The 19065-nt window shown below is 45.3% G+C and overlaps 1 protein-coding gene across 1 annotated transcript in view; it reads right to left on the reverse strand.

Moving 5' to 3' along the window:
* The window catches only part of PTCHD1 (patched domain containing 1), a 53535-nt gene extending 36154 nt beyond the window's left edge, over positions 1-17381 (reverse strand). The window contains exon 1 of the mRNA XM_031445711.2: positions 16981-17381. Within this exon, the coding sequence (XP_031301571.1) occupies positions 16981-17331 (351 nt within the window). The 5' untranslated portion in view covers positions 17332-17381. The remainder of the gene's footprint in view (positions 1-16980) is intronic.
* Positions 17382-19065: the final 1684 nt, after the last annotated feature.

Raw genomic sequence — 19065 nt, forward strand, 5'->3', positions numbered from 1 at the left:
ATCTGTCACTCAGCTTCCCCCTAATGGTAACATCTTACATAACCAAAGTACATGATAAAAACCATGAAACCAACTTTGGTGCAATACTATTAACTCAACTACAAGCCAACACACTCTTGTGCAATTGCCTTGGCATCACCAGTGTGCATTAAACAGCTATTTAACTCTGTCCAGGCCTTATTTGGATTTCACCAGTTTTTGCATGCACTTTGTGTGTGTGATACTGTGACATTTTATCACATGAGCTTAATTAATAGTTTTAGAAGGATCTAGTGGTTCTCAAGTCTGGGTGCACTTTAGAATTTCCTGGGGGAGCTTTCAAAATGTATCCATGACTGGCCCTTGTCTAGACCATGCTTTAGTCCAATGCTCCTCAGGCTAATTTGCACACAAATCAATGGGAGGTCTTGTAAAGATACAGATTCAGATCTAGTAGGTCTGGGTGGAGCCTGCAGTACTAGCCAGGTCCCAGGGGATGCTGCTGTTGCTGCTGCTGCTCCCTGTGTGAGGACCACATTTGGAGTAGGCCACCCCGTTTTCAGACCAATGGAATGAGAATCTATGGGTGTGAGACCTAGGCATGGTATGTTTGAATTCCTCTAGTGATTCTACCATGTAGCCAGGGTTGAGAACCACTGAGATATGTGACAGAATGCCAAGGCTGTATGTCACTCTCGGAGGTCACACCGTCTCCAACCTCTGTTTGAACCATTCTAGGTCATTTCAGTCTCCTCTGGCATTCAAATGCCAAACAACCCTTGGATTTAAGAAAACCCTGCTTCTTTTTGTTTGCTTGCTTTTTGAAGGGAGGTAATTAGGTCTATTTATTTATTTATTAATTACGTTTTTTTTTCAGTGGAGGTACTGGGGATTGAACGCAGGATCTCGTGAATGCTAAGCACTCTACCACTGAGTTATACCCTCTCCCCCAAGAAATCCTCACTTCTATATAATCCATATTCTTCTCAAATTTAAATATATCCAGTGTGAGCTCTCAACTTGCCTCTCCCTTCCGCTTCAATTTCTTCTCTATACTTTTGCCCATCTTGAGACAAAAGGGAGGAAGAGACTGTCTCTTGACTTTCATACCCAAATTCCAAGATTACTTCCAATTTACCACCTAGTCTCTTTTCATTCCCTTAGCAGTTGGCCTCCAAGCCCATAAATATTATAATGACAAATGCATACTTTCTTCAGCACTTGATAAGACTTTCAGCTACTGATCTTGTTTTCTGTCTTACAGAGAAAACCCCAAGCCATCAGATGGAAATTACCCTCAACTTGCTGCCACCATATCTATAAAAATACCCACACTCATCTGTTTTTATTCTCCCTCCTGTGAAAATCAAGGCCATGACTCTTCCTCTGAGATCAATTCCTTCCATTGGGTCTGGCTTTCCTTTCCTTCTTCCTAGTATTATATATCCCCTCTTTTCCCATGTCCTCTTCTACTAGTTCCTTCCCATGAGCTTTGAACTATGCTTATGTCTTTCCCATATTAAAAAAGGCCTAACAGACACCACTTCCCTTCCAACTTCTGCCCTATCCCCCTTTCTTTAAGGAGCTCTTTACATTTGCCATCTCCAGCTACACTTCAAAGAGTGATTCATGCTCGCTAACTTCATTTCCTCACCTCCCACTCACTTCTCAAACCACTCCAGTCTGGACTTTATCCCAGCACTCAACCACAACTCCACAATGACTTCTAAGCAGGTAAATCCAGTGACTACTTTTCAGTCCTCATTTTCTGAAACTCTCAGCAGATACACACAGTTAAGTCAATAATGCAGGGTCAAATAGTACTTTATAAATATCAAAGAGGGTTAAATGTTTTGAGATTTTCATGAGACTCCACTAGGCTCCATGAAGGCATAGGTATGGTTTTTTTTTTTTTTTTTTTTTACAGCTGCGTCTTTAACTAAGTGCCTGGCAAACAAAGGTGCTCAATATGTGTAATTTGAAACCCTCCCTCTCTCCCATGATGAATTCCGTGAAGCAACATTCTCCTCTCCTCCCACCTCTCAACCTGGCTTTCCAGTGTCTATCTAACTGCTCCTCTACCTTCACCTACCTTGTAAGTTTGATATTACTCAAGATTCTGTCTCTGGCACTTCTAATCTTGTCACATTCATAAACTCTTCATGGGCAGTGAGTTCCACCTCCATGGTTTGGCTTGTCATCTTTATGCTGACCAATCCCTAGTTCACATCAGTACCTCACTTCTCTTCCAAACTCCTAATCTGAATTTCTATCTGCCTCCTGAAGATTTGCAAGTACATATTATGGCAGTATTTCAACTGGCATATATCCAACAGCTGAATCTTTCCTCCAAATTTGTTCTTCCACCTCATTCCTGTTAATGGTTAACATCCTCCTCTTTCTTCTACATACCCAGGTGGGAACCTAAGCCGGTATCACTCTTCTCCCTTTGTTTACTCACAGATCCAATGACCCTCAAGTCCTATTGATTCCATCTCTTGATTTTGGGGATAGTATTTTCAGTGTGGATTCTGAAGCACATTAGTTCCCTGGGTTGTTAATAGTGGTCACCAAAAAAGTAAAAATTATCCATGATCAAATAAATTTGAGAAATGCTGGACTGGACAGAGTTAAATAGATTTCTTTACAGAGGAACTTTTAAAAGTCTTTGGTATGCTAATATGCCTTCAATATAGGGATCTGATATGGGGACACCACATACATTGTTTCCCAAAGTTGTTTGGTCACAGAACCCAATTTTTTTGTAGCATCAAAGAAAATTTTACTAAAACACATTTCGGAAAATGGTGGTCTAATCTAGCCCCGTTTTTCTCCTTCTACAGCTATTCTACTCAAAGCCTCTTGCTTACAAACTTGTATCAGTTTCCTGGGTGGAGAAGGGAATCTCTCCCTCTCCAATATCTTGCCTCTCCAGCTTAGCGTCTATATTTCTATAAGAGCAATCCTTATAAAACTTAGGTATGTCTCTCCCCAAAGTATGAGACATCCTCCTCCTTACTTCTGTCCAAGTCATCTATGTCCTTACTGATTTTCTGCCTGCTTGCTCTCCCAGTTACTAACAGAGGAATGTTGAAATCTCCAACTATGGTAGTGTGTTTGTCTACTTCTTTCATTTATATCAGTTCTTGCCTCATGTTATTTTAATGCTCTGTTTGTTAGGTGTATACATGTTTAGGACTGTTATGTCTCCTTGGACAATTGATCCCTTTATCATTATGTAATGCCCCTTTTTATCCCCGCTAATTTTCCTTGTCCTGAAGTTAGCCGTATCTGAAATTAATACAATTACTCTAGCTTTCTTTTGATTTGTGGTAGCATGGTACATCTTCCTCTATCCCTTTATTTTTAACTTGAGTCTTCATATTTAAAGTGGGTTCCTTGTAGGCAACGTGGAGTTGGGTCTTATTCTCTCTTGATCCACTCTGATAGTCACTGCCTTTTAATTGGTATATTTATATCATTTATGTTTAAAATAATTATTGATATGGTTGGATTAATATCTACCATAGTTGTAACTGTTCTCTTTTTGTTGCAGTTGTTCTTTGTTGCTTTTTTTCCCTTCGTTTTCTGTCTTGTCTGGTTTTGAGAATTTATATTATTCAATTTTATCTCCTCTCTTGGTATATCAATTATACATATTTCAAAAAAATTTCAGTGGCTGCCCTAGCACCTACAGTATATATTTATACCTAATCTAAATTCACCTTCAAATAATACTGTAATGCTTCATGTGTAGTACAGTTATAACAGAGTATTCCCAATTCTTCTCTCCTGTTCCTGGTGACATGGCTGACATTTCATTCCATTTATCCATATGTTATAGTCACTCGATATATTATTACTATTATTGCTTTAAACAGTTACCTTTTAGCTCTATTAAAAATAAGGAAGATTTTATTTTACCTTCATTTATTCCTTCTCTAACACTCTTCTTTATGTCAGTCTGAGTTTTTGAGCTATATAATTTTCCTTCTGAAGAGAATTTCTCGCAGAGTAGGTCTGCAGGCAATGAATTCTCTCAGTTGTTTGAGAAAACTTCTGCTACAGTTTTGATTTCTAGCTTTTCCTTTTGATTTATCCTGAGAGTTTCCTTCTCTCCACGTACATTATCTGTTCTTGATGTTATCTACTTTTTCCATTAAAGCCCATAACATATTAATCATAGTTATTTCAGTGATTTTACATTTGTCTAATAATGCTAACATCGGTGTCATATCTGAGGATGACTCTGATACTTTGTCTCTTCAGACTTATTTTTTCTTTTTTGCATGCCTTGTAATTTTTTTTGCCAAAGCTGGACATGTTGCATCAGTCTATGGGAACTGAGGTAAATAGGTTTTCATAGTAAGGGCTTATGAAAATCTAAGAGCTTGGAAGTATATAATGTTTATTGTGGCTATAAGTGCCAGAAGCTTTGAATTTCTTTATTGTCATTGTTTTTGTCTCTCCTCTTAACTTTGACTTCCCTAAGTACTCTTCCCCAGATTCTGTGTCTTGCAGCTCTTCAACTGTAATCCACTGTTATTATTATGATGTGGTAAGGTGTAGGAAGGGGAAATGCTACATAATGTTCTGAAGAAATCTGTTTTCAAGTGGGCCTGTGCCCTTCACAAATGTTTCTCCAGTGGTGTAGTTTTCTTCCCCTGCCTCCTACTCCCTTCCCTGGCCGTAGCACTCCTAATTTATTTCGTTGAAGTCCTGACACCTGTCGATTACTCACCCCCAACTTCTGTGAGACAGAACAGCTCAAGGAGGTCTCTGTGGGAAGGAGGAGCCCAGGATAAAGTTTCAAAATTGTGTTCTGGCCAAGTCCCCTTCCCTGGAGGGTAGCCCTGTGTTACAGAGAAGACCGGGTGGGTTTCAGGAGGGCTGCTCTTCCTCCTCTCCAGGGCTTGTGAACGTGGCATCTTCACCTTGGGAATCTGATAGGGTTTCTGGAGGGGAAACTTAAGAAAGTATGAGCTCTCCCATCCCTCTGCCTACAAAGACAATGACTGCAGCCCCCAGGAGTCTCTCAGTCTCCTGTTACTCCACACTAAGCTTCCAGCAGTTTGTCAAAATTACCATTTAAGTGTTTCTGCCAGAGACTTCTGCTCCAGGTAGGCAGACTGTATCTGTGTCTCTATGGATGTGTGTGCGTCTGCAGATTTGGGGATTTTAGTTTGCCCTGTGACCTCAGTTCTCTGATGTGTCCAAGAAAAGCCATCGATTTTCTGTTTGTCTAGGTTTTACCTGTTGTAAGGATGGGAGTGACAGCTTCCAAGCTCTTTACATGTCGAAGCTGAAACGGAAAATTCCCCCTTACTCTGTTACTGACTGAAATACTACTTCAAGGCCATCAGGCACTAGGGGCCATGCCTTACTCATCTGTTTCTGTATTTCATGGAGGCAGTGTGGTGTAGTTACTTATTAAATGATGCTTTAGAAGCTAGATCTGTGTTTGAATCTTGATTCCACTGCTTATTAGTTAAGCTATATGATGTATCAGTTATTTGTAAAAAGCAGCACTGTAGAATAGAACTTTTCTGGTGATGAAAATGTTATCTGTTCTGCTCATTACAGGCACATGTGGCTATTAAGCACTTGAAAAGTGAGGCAACAAATTTCTTATTTTAATTAATGTAAACTTACATCAAGTAGCCACATGTAGCTAGTGGCTTCTGAATTGGACAGTGCAAGTCTAAGGCTTTACAAGTGTAGACAATGGCTGTGCTATTTTAAAATTCTTCTTGGATAATTCAAAGTAAAAATATAGACTGATGTAATATTACATCTTCTGGGAGCATAAAGCCATGTCAGCAAAGCGTCTGGTTAGTAAAAGGTGGTCACTGACTGTACAGGCACTATTTATAAAAGGAGATGGTGATGTGAAATGTGACAACTGGGTGACTAACACGTTTAGTCTTCTCCCCTGGGAATCCCCAGGAGCTTGTTCTCTTGCCCCCGACGAACGTGTGTGTTCGGTGCAGATACTGTGAGATTTGAGTGGCTTTAGCAGGCTATGCTTTACAAAATTTGTTCACACACATTATCTGCTTTTATCTTCCAACACCTTGATGATGATATTGCTGATCCCATTTTATGGGTGAGGAAATTAAAACCGCACAGAGGTTAAATGTCTTGGTCACGGGCACATTAATGGTTCACAGCCTCAAACACAGAACTTTGGGGCTCTGAAACAATGCTAATTCCACTATGCCAAAACAAGTACTCAGTGAACTTGACTCCAGGTCTACTGCACCTCTCTCTAACAGCACTGATGTCAGTCAGTAGTTGAAACTGAACATGAGCTGCCAGGGCCCTCTCCATGGACACCTCACCTCTGGCAACCACAGAGCTGCGTCCTTGTCTCAGAAACACAACATGTAGCTCCTATGTGTACCTGCTGTGCCTTCTGGTCCAATGTAAAGAATGTTTCTGCAAAGGCAAATGGCAGGTGACCCTGTGTGAGAAGCCTTTGGAAGAAAGGAAGCTTTGGCAATCACATAGTGACGGTAGCAACAACAGCCACAGTGGGTGTGTGTGGAGCGGGGGGCTATCTCTCTCCCCCTCATCTCAGAGTGTACTTTCTTCTACTCAGCCCCTTTCTCCTAGTATCCAGCACCTGGAGACAGGCAGCAGGGGCATGGCCCTCTGTCCAGTATGCTGGCCTTAAACTGTGAACTTGAAAGGTTCAGACTTAGGTAGTACCCTTTGCACAGTCACTGTGACAGCATCATTCAAAACTAATGGCTGAACAAATAACTTTTCCAGCGGCAGCAGCAGCCCTGGGAGCTTGTTAGAAATGCAGAAGCTCAGGTCGGCTGTCCCAGACCTATTGAATCAGAATTGAACATTAATAAAATTCCCAGGGAATTCGAAAGCATATTCAAATTTGAGAAGAATTGCTAATCTTCACTTAAACTGAGGTTAGTTTTGTTTGAAGAGTTTAGGCATAGAGAACTAGGGAGGCAGAAAAATCTTCTTCGGTGGATTTGATTTTGATCCTAAATAATTATAGATTTCTTTTATAACCCTATGAAAAGAAATTTTAGAAAAGGGAAGGTGGGGGAAATGCACTGACCTACATGATTAAAACCCCTAGTCAGCAAAATTTGACATTTCACGGCTTCAAAGGGCTTTACAATTATCACTTTGCCTGGTTCTCATGATCTCCGGCAGTTCTGACCCACTCTTCCCTTTGAAGTGCTTGCAGATACACTTATGTTGGCAAGATTTCTCTGGGAAACACTGGAGTTATGTAAATTCAGTGAGAGAGAAGGGTTATCACCTTTTTCACCTAAATTGCTGGAGAATCCCTTTCTGGCCTGCCACCTTGTGAGGAGGGGTGATGAGAACTTTGAAACAGGAGCCCACAGCCTCCCAGAGCTTTTAATTCCAAAGACACTTCTGCACAAGAAGTGAATGCTTCCTTTGTGTGCAGAGCCCTGTCGAGCATGAAGATGAGGTTCTGAGCCCTGAGAAACCACCTTGATGAGCGGAATGCAATCTGCCCATCGCCACTGACAGCTCTGCCTGGCTAAGAACTTAGGAGCTGTATGCTCAGCATACGATGAATCCAATCGTCTGTAATGACTCAGATGGCGTTATTAAAGACCAACAAATTGCCAATCTGAGTATTGAGAATGTAGATTGAGCACCCATTATTGCCTCTTGGATCAAAATTTAAAAATGCCTACATGTATTTACTCAACAGGCAATAATGGGTCTGAAAGGGCTCGCACATATGAGGAAATAATAGTCACTTTCAAAGCAAATGGCAATAATGATAACACACCTTCCAGAAGGATATGGTTACACAGTGCCTTCACATACCTTATCTCACTGCACCCTTACCGCGGGTGGATGTGGGGGATGCTGTTACATCCAGTCAAATAGGAACTTGCTTCTCAGGGAGGTTAGGCGACTTACCCAAAGTCACCTCCTTAGGAGAACTGGGATTTGATCTTGGCTTTACTGACTTCAAGTCCAGTGTTCTGTTCACAAAAGCTAAACTTGAGCCTTGCTACTCAAAAGTGTGCTCCACTGACTGGCAGCATCCACCTCACCTGACAGCTTGTTCGAAATTCAGAATTGCAGGTCCCACCCCAGCTGAATCAGAATCTGTGCTTTTACAAGATGCCCAAGTGTTGTGTGGGCACATTAAAGAGTCCAAGAGCAATCAGTCTTTACTCAGTATGACCACTTGCCTACATGCCATACCCAAACCAGAATCAAAACAAAAGGCAACAATGCAAACGTCACAAAATTAAGGTAGAGTATCACAAAGATTTTTTCTGAGCACTTACGATAGTTCTATAGCAGAAATACAGTTTTTCTTGAGACAATTAGAAGGAATTGACAAAAGCATGGCATTTGACAAATTCATTGAGCCCATGGAAGAATGGGCAAAGGAATATCACCTTTAATGCTAAGAAATTAGCAGCTCTCATGTTTCCATTAAATTCACCAGAGATACACTGATTTTGTACCAGTATCATTTTTAAAGTTCACGTCTTAGAACAAGTCTGTTATCCTGGGCTCTTAAGAACTGCGAGGCTGAGTAACATCAGAATGGTGATCTCTTGAACATTGATGCTACATCTAGGAAAACCACTTGTCCTTGACTTTTTAAAAATGTGTTTCATGTTTACATTTAAGTAATCATTTGACCAATGTTTTGAGACTTTACGTCATGCAAATAAGGACGTAGTAGAGAGCTGACTTTGAGGGTGCTTGCTGGGAACTGCAGATTGCTCTGCCCTCCCAAATGGGAATGGACCACTGGAGACTGAGATCAAGTTCACATCTTTCCAAACTGTACTTGAACCAAAGGAGGTGATCAGGTGTTTGTTTTTCTAAGAGTTTCTCCTCCTATTAAGTAAATGTCAGCAGATCCTGAAGCAGAATGGATGCTTATTGCTTATCATCAAGTTTGAAACCAAAATTTGTCAAGGATAAGAAATGATGACAGATCTAAAGAAATCACATGGTCACGCTACCTGGCAAAATTATATTTGACCAAAATAAATCAACAGGGAAGGGAGAGAACACTCTCCATCCTACAAGACATCAACCAGCAACAATATATTAAGCACCTGCTGTACACTCCACATTATACTAGTTTCTAGGAGAGATATGGGAATATGAGACATTGTTTCTGCCCTTGAAGAGCTTATGATCTTGCTTAAGAAAAACTATCGAGTGACAAGACAACAAATTACATAATAGTGTGGAGTTAAGCATTAAGAATGTGGATACAACTGAAAGCCAGATAAGCCAGATAGATTTAAGGGAGGAAGGGAGCCATGAATTTGGGAAGGTCTAATAAAGTAGGAGACATGTGAGTCTGACCTCAAAGGAAGGAATGAGTGCATTTCTAGGGGGGAGAAAATACAAGTAGATGTGTGAAGATGGGGGCTGTGAAATGAGGGCCTGTATTCATAAAGGGAAGAGGGGCTGGACACAGGTCACTCAAATGTAGGGGTTTAGCGTATGAAACCCCAGGTCCGTGTAGTGTCCAGGCCCTATTTGGAATCATCTTTACCACCATCCAGTGGCAAAACTGAAAATGGAAGTTACTTATCAAATTCAAGAATAACTGAATGTGGATCATTCTTGCCAAGGTGATGGTGGCCATCTTGTTGAGTGAAGAGACAAACGTCCTTTAGCAATGTGGGCCCCAAGCTCGTAGATAAATATCTCTAGACGGAAGTAAGACCTTAGTGCAGATGCTCCCAGGGTCCCACCCATATTCTGTCAGTTCACACTCACCTCTACTTGTCAGGCTACTTACTGCAAACACCTGCTGCTCTTTGCTTCTGGCTTTTATAAAACAACAAAAGCTGTTCTGATTATAGGGACACATACGGCATCTGGAATTGCTCGAGATTTATTTAATGTCCTGGGATGTAGCCTGATCAATTAATTAATGATGGCTGGAGAGCTGGGGAATGAATAGCCGGCTCCTTCACCCACAGTTGGGATAACGTGGGTGATACGTGTTCTCCAGTGTCTCCCTGAGTTCCCCAGTGAGACTGAGCCCTGGGTGGACACTTGCTTGAGAACACTCCCATGACTGGCTTCCTGCTACTCCCTATTTCACGTCCTTACTTCCTTAACAGTGTTTTCGGATATCACCTCCCAAGGTAACTGCTTGTATTCCATCCTCATCTTGGCTATACTTGAAGCCCATGACTTAAACCTAAAGTGGAAGATGAGGATCTTTCAAAACACCAGACACAATATTCTCGAGAGGATTTTCTTAGAGAGCATGAAGATAAAAATAGCTTCCCTATTCCCCCATTGTCTTCTTTTGTTCAAAACCTGAATTCTGAAGTTGCAGGAACAACATATTATTCAAGGCTTCCCATATGAAATAACAACTGGTGTTGATTTCCTTTTTTTTTTTTTTTTTTGGTCTTTTAAAGGTTAGAGATTACTCACCTCCCCTGCTGGTCATTAAATCAGTCTGGCAGGATTCCTCGGAAGTTCTGTGGCCTTCCGGGCATGTGGCGGCAGCACAGGCAGTGCTGCAGACAGGCCTGCTTGCTGTGATGTGCTACCAAGCAGGTGACTTCAAAGGCCTGCTTCAAGCCCATCTCAGGTATCCCTTGGGGCTCACACTGAGCCCCAAAGTCAGGTACCAGATGGCAGATAACACAAAGTCAAAGCTGATCAGATCCCCTGGCTCTTGTGCCAAGGGATGCTGCAACCTCTCAGGCAGGAAACAAGTAACTTCTTTTAGCTTCCTTCTCCTTCTCTTAATTATCCTAAGAAGTCACCAGTTTGGTGCTCAGCTGTTTGTATGAGGTTTCTAAGTCGGGTGCATCCTGAGAGGTTTAGTCTTCCTGTTCATTAAAAAATATCATCCTTCTCTAACTCTAACATGGCATCTGTCAAGATACTGAGTCATTAAAAAGGTGCGCTTCCTCTTACACTACAGCTTTATATTTAAATTTCAGTTTATCTTTTGAAGAGGGCGATGTTCTGTTGGAGTTCAGCAGGTGCTCTGGTTGGCTGGGTGGGTGGGTCCGTGGATGTGAGTTTTGGTGTATTTGTGGGAAAGGGTGAGCTACGAGCATCCTTCTACTCCGTCATCTTGGCCCCTCCTTAAATTTCAGTTTAAATTAGCAGTTTACCCAAAGTTTGTCCCAAATGCTTATCTACATGGGGGAGTAAAAGATTGTTCCCGAAGTCTAAATGAGACAACACACAGTGGGCATTTGAGGATGCTAGTCACACAAATGAAATGTGTTAGAAGTCAGACAACCTTAGAATGATATTGTACTTGGATTATCTGGATGCTGTTCCTATGAAATGCCAGGGGAATGAAAAGCCATCTCACTCTCCTTACTTTTCTCTTAGTGCAAAAATAAAGTGCAAAAGGCAGTTGGCTTGTCCACCGGATGCACGAATGCTGCCCTTTTAGGCCTGGCCTCAATCATTTCTAAGAGTACCTACCACCTGGATAACTCATAGTAAGGACTGGGCTACCCAAGTCATTGTAGCACCTGTCACCAGACAAAGCACCCTGAGATGCTAAGAGCATATCCCAGTGTCTGTGGAGATGACCTTTAAGGTGCCTTCCAAACCCAAGGGTCTTTGATCCCGTTTCTTGGATGCAAGTTCTTTTGTCATTTTATGTTCAGAAAAGCAAAGCAGCTGGACTAGGTAACAAAGCACTGCCTCCTGCCTCCTCGGCAGCTCACTGCATACAGTGGGGTCTTAAATCCTGTCAGGAGAAGCCCAGCCTAGTGGGTGACTGCTACGGATTGAGGGTCAGGCCTGCCAATAACGGGCGCTCTGACAAGTCTCAAGGCCAGCATCAATTCAGCAGCCTTGCTACTGAAGCAGTTAGACTCTTTTCAGTTTCTTGGGTTCGTCTACGGTGGGATTTAGACCATAAAGGACAGAGCTATAGGAGAACAAGATGACTGCATCTTGGGGAAGATTACGCAGGAAAATCTTGTCTTTGCCTGATTGTTCAACCAAACATCTCCTCAGAAGTCATAGTATTTGACCCCTTTCGAAGTTCTAGAAGATTTTTGGATGTGAACTTCTCTTTGGCATTTTTACATTTTACGTAATCAGTGCAGATGAAAAAAATCCAAACAAAAGAAACACACAAAGAACCCCTTCAAGCAGGATTTGGGGCCAGATAATTCTTTGTTGTGCAGGGCTGTCCTGCATGCATAGGATGTTGAACAGCATCCATGATCTCCACCCACTAGATGCCAGTAGCCACCCACCCTCAGTTGTGACAATCTAAAGTTTCTCCAACCATTGCTGAATGTCCCCTGCAGGGCAGAGTTGCCCCTGGTTGAGAACCACTGGTTATTAAACAGCATTAACGTCCTGAAATTGCTCCTGGAAGGGAGTTTTGGAAGACTGTATAGGCACTTCTTCATGTAAAGGACCAAAGAGTAAATATTTTAGGCTTTGAGAGTCACAGGCCATCTCTGTCTCATATTCATCTTTGTTTTTGTTTTGTTTTGTTACAGTCTTTTAAAAATGTAAAAACTCCTAAGCTCAAAAATAGGCTGGAATTTGCCCATCCTTAGACTGTAGAGAAAGAAATGATGGCAATTCCTGTAATGACTGAAATTGCTGAGACAGTATTTGGAAAAACTGGGATCTTGATCCAGCTACCAAGTCTCTGTGACCCTGAGCTAGCACTTATGCTGCCCTTCGTGGAATGCTTGAATTAAATAGTTCCAAGTTAAATTCTATTAATCTCATTTTGCAACTTAGTTCTCCTTCATATATTTAAACATAAAAAGTTTAAATAAATAGAAACTCAACATTTGAACAGTGAGATTCCCTGAGTAAGTAAGAGGAAGAATGTCTGTGTAGTGAGGATGTGTCCTTCCCTTGCTTTGGAATAAAATATCCTATGTGGTTCCTCTGAAGAAGAGGATGTTGTGCAGAGGAGATGCCTCTACCCAGTTTCAAAATTGGAGTTTTGATATGACTACACAGATGATCAAGGAAGGAAGAATGCTATCTTGGAAAAAGAAAAGCCTAGAAACTGCCTGAAAATTGTAAACATAAAAATGTTATTTTGAAGATATATTTCATAGTAGTTTCTGTGGAGTTTTCTTTGCCCATCACATAAACGTCTGAGTAAACTAGGGCAGACAGTCCATTAGACAGATATTTACCGAGGGTCTACTAGGTGCCAGGGACTGTGTGAGGCACTGGAGTTGAATCCACCTGGACCCGACCATGAACAGCACTCAAGCAGAAAATTGCTGCATTCAATCATCCAGAGACTTTTCCAGTAAAATATTTTGTCTTTGTATATTGCTAATTCCAAATAGCTTATGGTTTACTTTGGGCATGTAGAATCTCTATATGTGGATTTCCATTGAGATCAGGCAGCATCCGTCAAGAGAATCTCCTTATGATCCAGATGCCACTTTTAGAACAGTGGTATGGGGTGGGATGAGACTTTGATCAAACAGACTTCATTTAGATAACAAAAATGTACATTTTAAATCATTCAGGTAGTTTATCACATGGGAGGCAGTAAAGAAGAGTGAAAAGAGCACTGGGCTAGGCGTTAAAACCCTAGGTCCCAGTCCTGGTTCTCTTTGTCTTTCTTCTATGGACAAGTCAGTTAATTTCTAAGGAACACTTTTTACATCTGTAAAATGGAATAATACCACTTTTCCTGCCTACCCTGAGGTGTTCACTATATTTAAACACACTGTACATGTTTATAACTTAGAAGCTGTTATAAAGGTGATATCGTTATTATAGGCACTGGGCTAAACTGGCTCTTCACTCTACACAGATGATTCTGGAATAAATCAAGTATTGTCTCGGCCACAGCCAGATCAGTTCTCAACTAAGACCTGCTTACACTTCATTTTAGGTGATCCAGAAGAAACATATCTATAAAAGCTCATGAGGTACTAACTCTAAAATTTGCTGCAAGATGAACATCATGGATTTTGTTAAAATAGAATAATGAGCTAAATTTAATCTTCTAGGGAAATGAAGACTTTTAAAGATCAACATGTTTTTAAAGGGGTTCAGAAATTAGTGGTTGATCCCTTACCAGCACCATCAGGTCCCACCCACTTCCACCCCAAATTACATCCTTGCCCTGCAGCCTTCAGAGGAAAACCATTGCTAGGGAGAGTCACCCCTCTCATAGATGGTGGTCAGATTCTACACTGCCAAGGTCAGAGCACCTCTGCAATCATGTCACTCGCATGAATTTGAGGAAGTGCCTGCAAAGCAGATCAGCTGGATTTTTGAACATGGATTATTTTTTCTGTGATACCCTCAATTATACTTTTCAAAAATCAACCTGGATTTTCATTTTTTGTCATCATCCCTTCCCAGTCTGTTTTTGATCAGAAAGTAGTTGGACTGAAATCCCAAGAAGGATCTCCTTCTTTGAAGAGGTACCACCCCCGAGCATTCTGAGGAGTAAATGGCACAGCCCTGCAAGTTACTTCCTTCAGTTTCATAGTGAAGCCTCAGACCCTGGTTATGCTTTGTCCACTTTCCTTCAAATGTGATGTTATAAAATAGGCAGGGGCTGGTTGGTATCGTGTACAATGTCAGCTGTCAGGGCTGTCCTTGATGCCAGCAACAGAGTATCAGAATAACACTAGTAAGGGCAGAAACAGTGACTCTCTCACTCCTAACACCTTTTGTAAAGGACAAATCTTTCATGTCTCTAATAGGAAAAAGAAAAAAGATAAGTGCGTGTTGCACACTTTACATTACCATGACTACCGAGGGTCCATTGTTTTTTCTGTCCTCTCGGCTCCAAACCTAACAAATATACGGGTTGGATATAAGAAAAAAAAATGGATATATAAAATTGAAGGCAATTCCCTCAGTTTCATAAATCTGGGTTTTCGTAAGTGCTATGAATTCATTTCACCAGAGAGCCATCAGCTATAAATGAGTTCTGACCACTCTTGCACTTGATTGTGGTTTTCCCTAGATATCTAGAACATGAAAAAACATCCCATTTCTTAAAACAATTCACTGACAAGACCGCCGTCCTTTAAACTTGCCCTTTAGATCCAGAGGCAAAGCCAGCCTCCCTTTCCCTCCTGACCCAACTTTCTCTTCTGATATGGTTTTCTGTCCTGAACAGATCAAAATCAAATAGGAGAGAAACAATCTAGTTGAAAAGAGATCTGATGTGCCTGTTGATGTCTCATTAACCTTGAGAGTGAATGTAACTGGTGACTGCCCGTCACAGTGGCGTGACGGTTTGTTAGGGTGGAAAGAAAAAGCCAGTGGGAACAATCACCTCAAAAAAAAAATACAAAAAACATCATTTAGTAGATCATCTATCAGAAGATGGGACAGCTTTCTAACTGTCAGGACTGGCTAAATTATAGTTTTCTTAAGCCTATGATGAAACTACTACATGTTTTCTTGGGAAAGTATCTGGAGCAGTATTTATCTGTGTGTCAAAATACGTTACTTAAAGTATTGGGGGAAAAAGCCACTTCAATGTTGGAAATCTAATCATGAGAAAAACAAACAGCTTGGGATTAATGTTATGAAGGTTCTGTGATGAGTATGGTGATAATGTGTGTGCTATTAAAAATATCACCTGCCACCCAACGTGGGAAGGTCCTAATTCCACTAAGTTCCTAGTCAGATTCTACTTATTACTAATTGCTGATTGATAACATGTCAACAAATAAAGGGAAGAAAATAATAGAGGAAAATTGGCTTGTCTCTAGGGATCAAGGGTTACCTGTAGAGGAAAAGAGAAGGAAAGCATTCCCCAGGTTCACTGGCTGACTTCCCGTGGAATAAGTAGACTAGAAATCTAACCAGCCTCCAGATCTGGACCAGAGACTCACACAAAACCAGCACCTTCCATCACTCCGCCCCAGGGCTGCAGCTGGGACTGGTTCCTGTCTGCCCTCCCCAGAGGAGAACCTTAAGTAAACAAGATCCATAATCCCTACCAGGACTTGGATGGAACATTCTCCCCTATTTTTGCTTTTCTCTCTCAAGGTCTCCACTTTCCCAATTCTAGCCCTCACTCCTCTGCTTTTCTTAGGAACTTCTTGAAAGTTACACCATGAACCTCACTTTTTACATCAATTTCCCACCTCGGGCTGACGGCACAACCTGTTTCTGCCACTGTCACCCTCTAACCAGCTGCTCGGTTTCGTGTGCTCTCCTCAGGGCCACACAGACTGGCTTCTGTCCTCATCTTTCTGTCTCTGCCCCTCACCCTCACGCCCAAATGCACCCAAATAAAAGTAGATCAGTCGAATCCCTCATTTCCCAAAGAAGTTTTTGCATTTCGGAGGAGAGGAGCTACTGTGAAAGAGGAAACATTTGCGAATTACACACATCACTTTCCACCCTAGAAGACCGAGATGGCTACCTCGCTCGGGGGAAGAGGGCAGCAGGGCAGCCCCGGTTCTCGCCAGTACCGCACTTCTTGCTGGTGGGTGGGAGGCATTTTCTTCACCATCCCGCTTCACATTCCTCTGCCGCCTCACAGCCCCTCCTAGCAGCCTTTCCCAAAACACTCCGGGGCCGGAGGAAGGGGAGAAAAACTGAGGACAGGAGAGAGGGGGGTCTCTGAATTCCCCCAGTATAGTATTTTGTTTTCAAGTAGCAGGACTTTCTAGAATGTCTTCTCTAGTTCGGCTCCTTCTGGCCCAGTTGCCCCAAAGCCTCCCTGCCCCCAAGACCAGTGCATCCAAAACAAGCGCACCGACCAAAGCACCGTGGCCGCCGCCGCCCCAACTGTTGCAGCGGCTGCCGGGGTGGCGAGAGACGGCGGCGAGGGCAGGGCCGGGCCCGCACCCGGACGCTCCCCGCCCAGGAGGCTGGGAGGCTCCGGGCGGCCTCCGAGGGGCGCGCAGTGCAGGGGAGTCCCTGCGGCAGCCGCCTGGGCTAGGAGAGGCGGCGCTCTCTGCCCGGACCCCCGCACACAGCCAGCCCGACCGCGGCAGCGGCGCCGGCAGAGGCTGCCCGCGCCCGCCCCCCTCTCACCTTTAAGATCAGGTCGGTGTGATGCTGGTCCAGCATGTTGGCTTTCTGGAAGGAGGTGACGATGACCCGGCCGTAGCGCCCAGGGGTCTGCAGGTCCGAGTAGAGCCGGTGCTTGGAGCGGTTGACTGGGAAGAGGCTGTTGACGAGGTTGCGCTCGATCTTGGCCAGGCTGTGCTGGGGCGCCAGCAGGTGCTCCACGCTCTCCTCGACCTGGTAGCGGCTGAAGCTGGCGCCGAGCAGGATGGAGATGAGCACCGGCGCCGAGGCGAAGAAGACAGGGTGACTGGCAATGAAGTGGCCGAGCCGGGAGAAACACGTCCTCAAGCCCCTGTGCAGAACCTGCCGCAGCATCCTAGAGCAGAGCGGGCGCGGGAGGAGGGCGAGGCGCACGCTCGGCGCGGGCTCGGGCGGCGGCGGCGGCGGCGGCGGCGGTGGTGGCGCCCGCGGCGGCGGCGGCGGCGGCGGCGGCGGAGGCGAGACCCGGTGCTCTCCCGGAGCCGCGGCACCACCATCGGGGAGTCCCGCGCCGCGCCTCGGGAGGGTCCCCTCGGGCCGGAGACACGCCCTCCTGCCCGCGGCCGCGCTGGTCCGGAGAGCCCCCCAGCTTGGCGGCCTCCGCGCCGCCCCCACCCCGCCCTACCCCGTGCTCCCTCCCCACCCTCTGCTGCCTCCCAGCCCGAGGGGCTCCGCGCGGCGGGGCAGCGTCCCGCCTCAGCGCGGGAGGGGCCCGGGGCAGCCCCCGCGGCGCGTCATGACCCCACTCACCCGACCCCCAAGGCCAACGACGGGGTGGCGCGGGGAGCGGCGGCGGCGCAATCGTGGGGAGACTCTGCGCGCCAGCCTAGGAACACGAGGACGGAGAATTCCAGGCTACACCCAGTCCCCTCCCCTCCCTGCACTCCCCCTCCCCCGGCCCGGCCCGCCGCGCACGCCCTTCCCTCCCTCCCCTCCCCGCCTCTGTCCTCCTCCGGGGAGACCCAGAGATGAATAAAGAAATGGTCCCGATTTTCCAAACAAAAAGTAAAGAGTTTTCCCGGGGGGCGTCGGGCGGACCGGCTCAGAGCCGAATCCCCCCAGAGGCGGAAAGGAGGAGGCTGAAGACTGCGTGCGCCCTGGCTCTCGCCAGGCTCAGGTGGTGGCGCGCACTGGCTGGTGCGGAGAGGGGGTGGGGAGCGAAGACGCTCGAACGTGGAAATCACGCCTCCTCTCAAGTAAGAGCCATTTAAAATATTCCCAACACTGCAGCTTCCGCGGGACCACAGAGTCCGGGTGTGCGTCTGGGGCACGTCCACTTGAAAGGCGCCTGTGGAGAATCTTTCTTTTCGTTCTCATTTAGGGTCGCTCCAGAGTGGGTTGGACAGTTCTGCGGCGCGCCCCTCAATTTCCCCACCCCGTCCCCCAGTAATAAAAGTGCTGATAATGATGGTCAGTCGGTGGAGCCGCCGGTCGCCAGGGCTCTGATGCTCCCGGACTCCCCCCTCTCCGCGGCGGCGGCGCCGCCGCCGCCGCCGCCTCCTCCTCCTCGTCCTCGTCCTCGTCCTCGTCCTCGTCCTCCTCCTCGTCCTCCTCCTCCTCGTCCTCCTCGTCCTCCTCCTCCTCTCTCTGTCGTCACTGGCGGGGCTGGGGGACCTGGAGCGGCGGGGCTGGAGCGGGCGCCCCTGCGGGCAGAGTGTTTGTGAACAGCTGGTCAGGGAGTCAGTAGCGTTACTCCCCTTCTCTCCTCCTCAAAGGAGCGAGTGTGGGAGTGGGTGACACCTTATCTCAGACCTGGAGAGATACTGGTCTCCGAGAGTGCCGAGCCGCAGGGGGCGCAGGGGAACCCGGGGGGCGCCGACGGCTCGGCAAAGTTGGGCGTGTGCTTCTGCGCGCCAGCCGTGAGCTAGCAGGCAGCCACTGTGGTTCCCCTCGCACTCTTCCTCCAGAGAATTCCCCGAGAAGGCGGGCGCCGGCTTCGGGCCCGGGATAGACCTGCGGCGGCGGCGGGAACGGCCACGCACAGGTACAATTTAGCGCGGTTCGTTGCGCGCTCCAAGCCCCGGGGTCCATCCATTGCAACGCAGACCGAGCGGAATCTCGGAGTCTGGG

This window comes from Camelus dromedarius, chromosome X, assembly GCF_036321535.1.
Source record: "Camelus dromedarius isolate mCamDro1 chromosome X, mCamDro1.pat, whole genome shotgun sequence".
NCBI lineage: Eukaryota > Metazoa > Chordata > Mammalia > Artiodactyla > Camelidae > Camelus > Camelus dromedarius.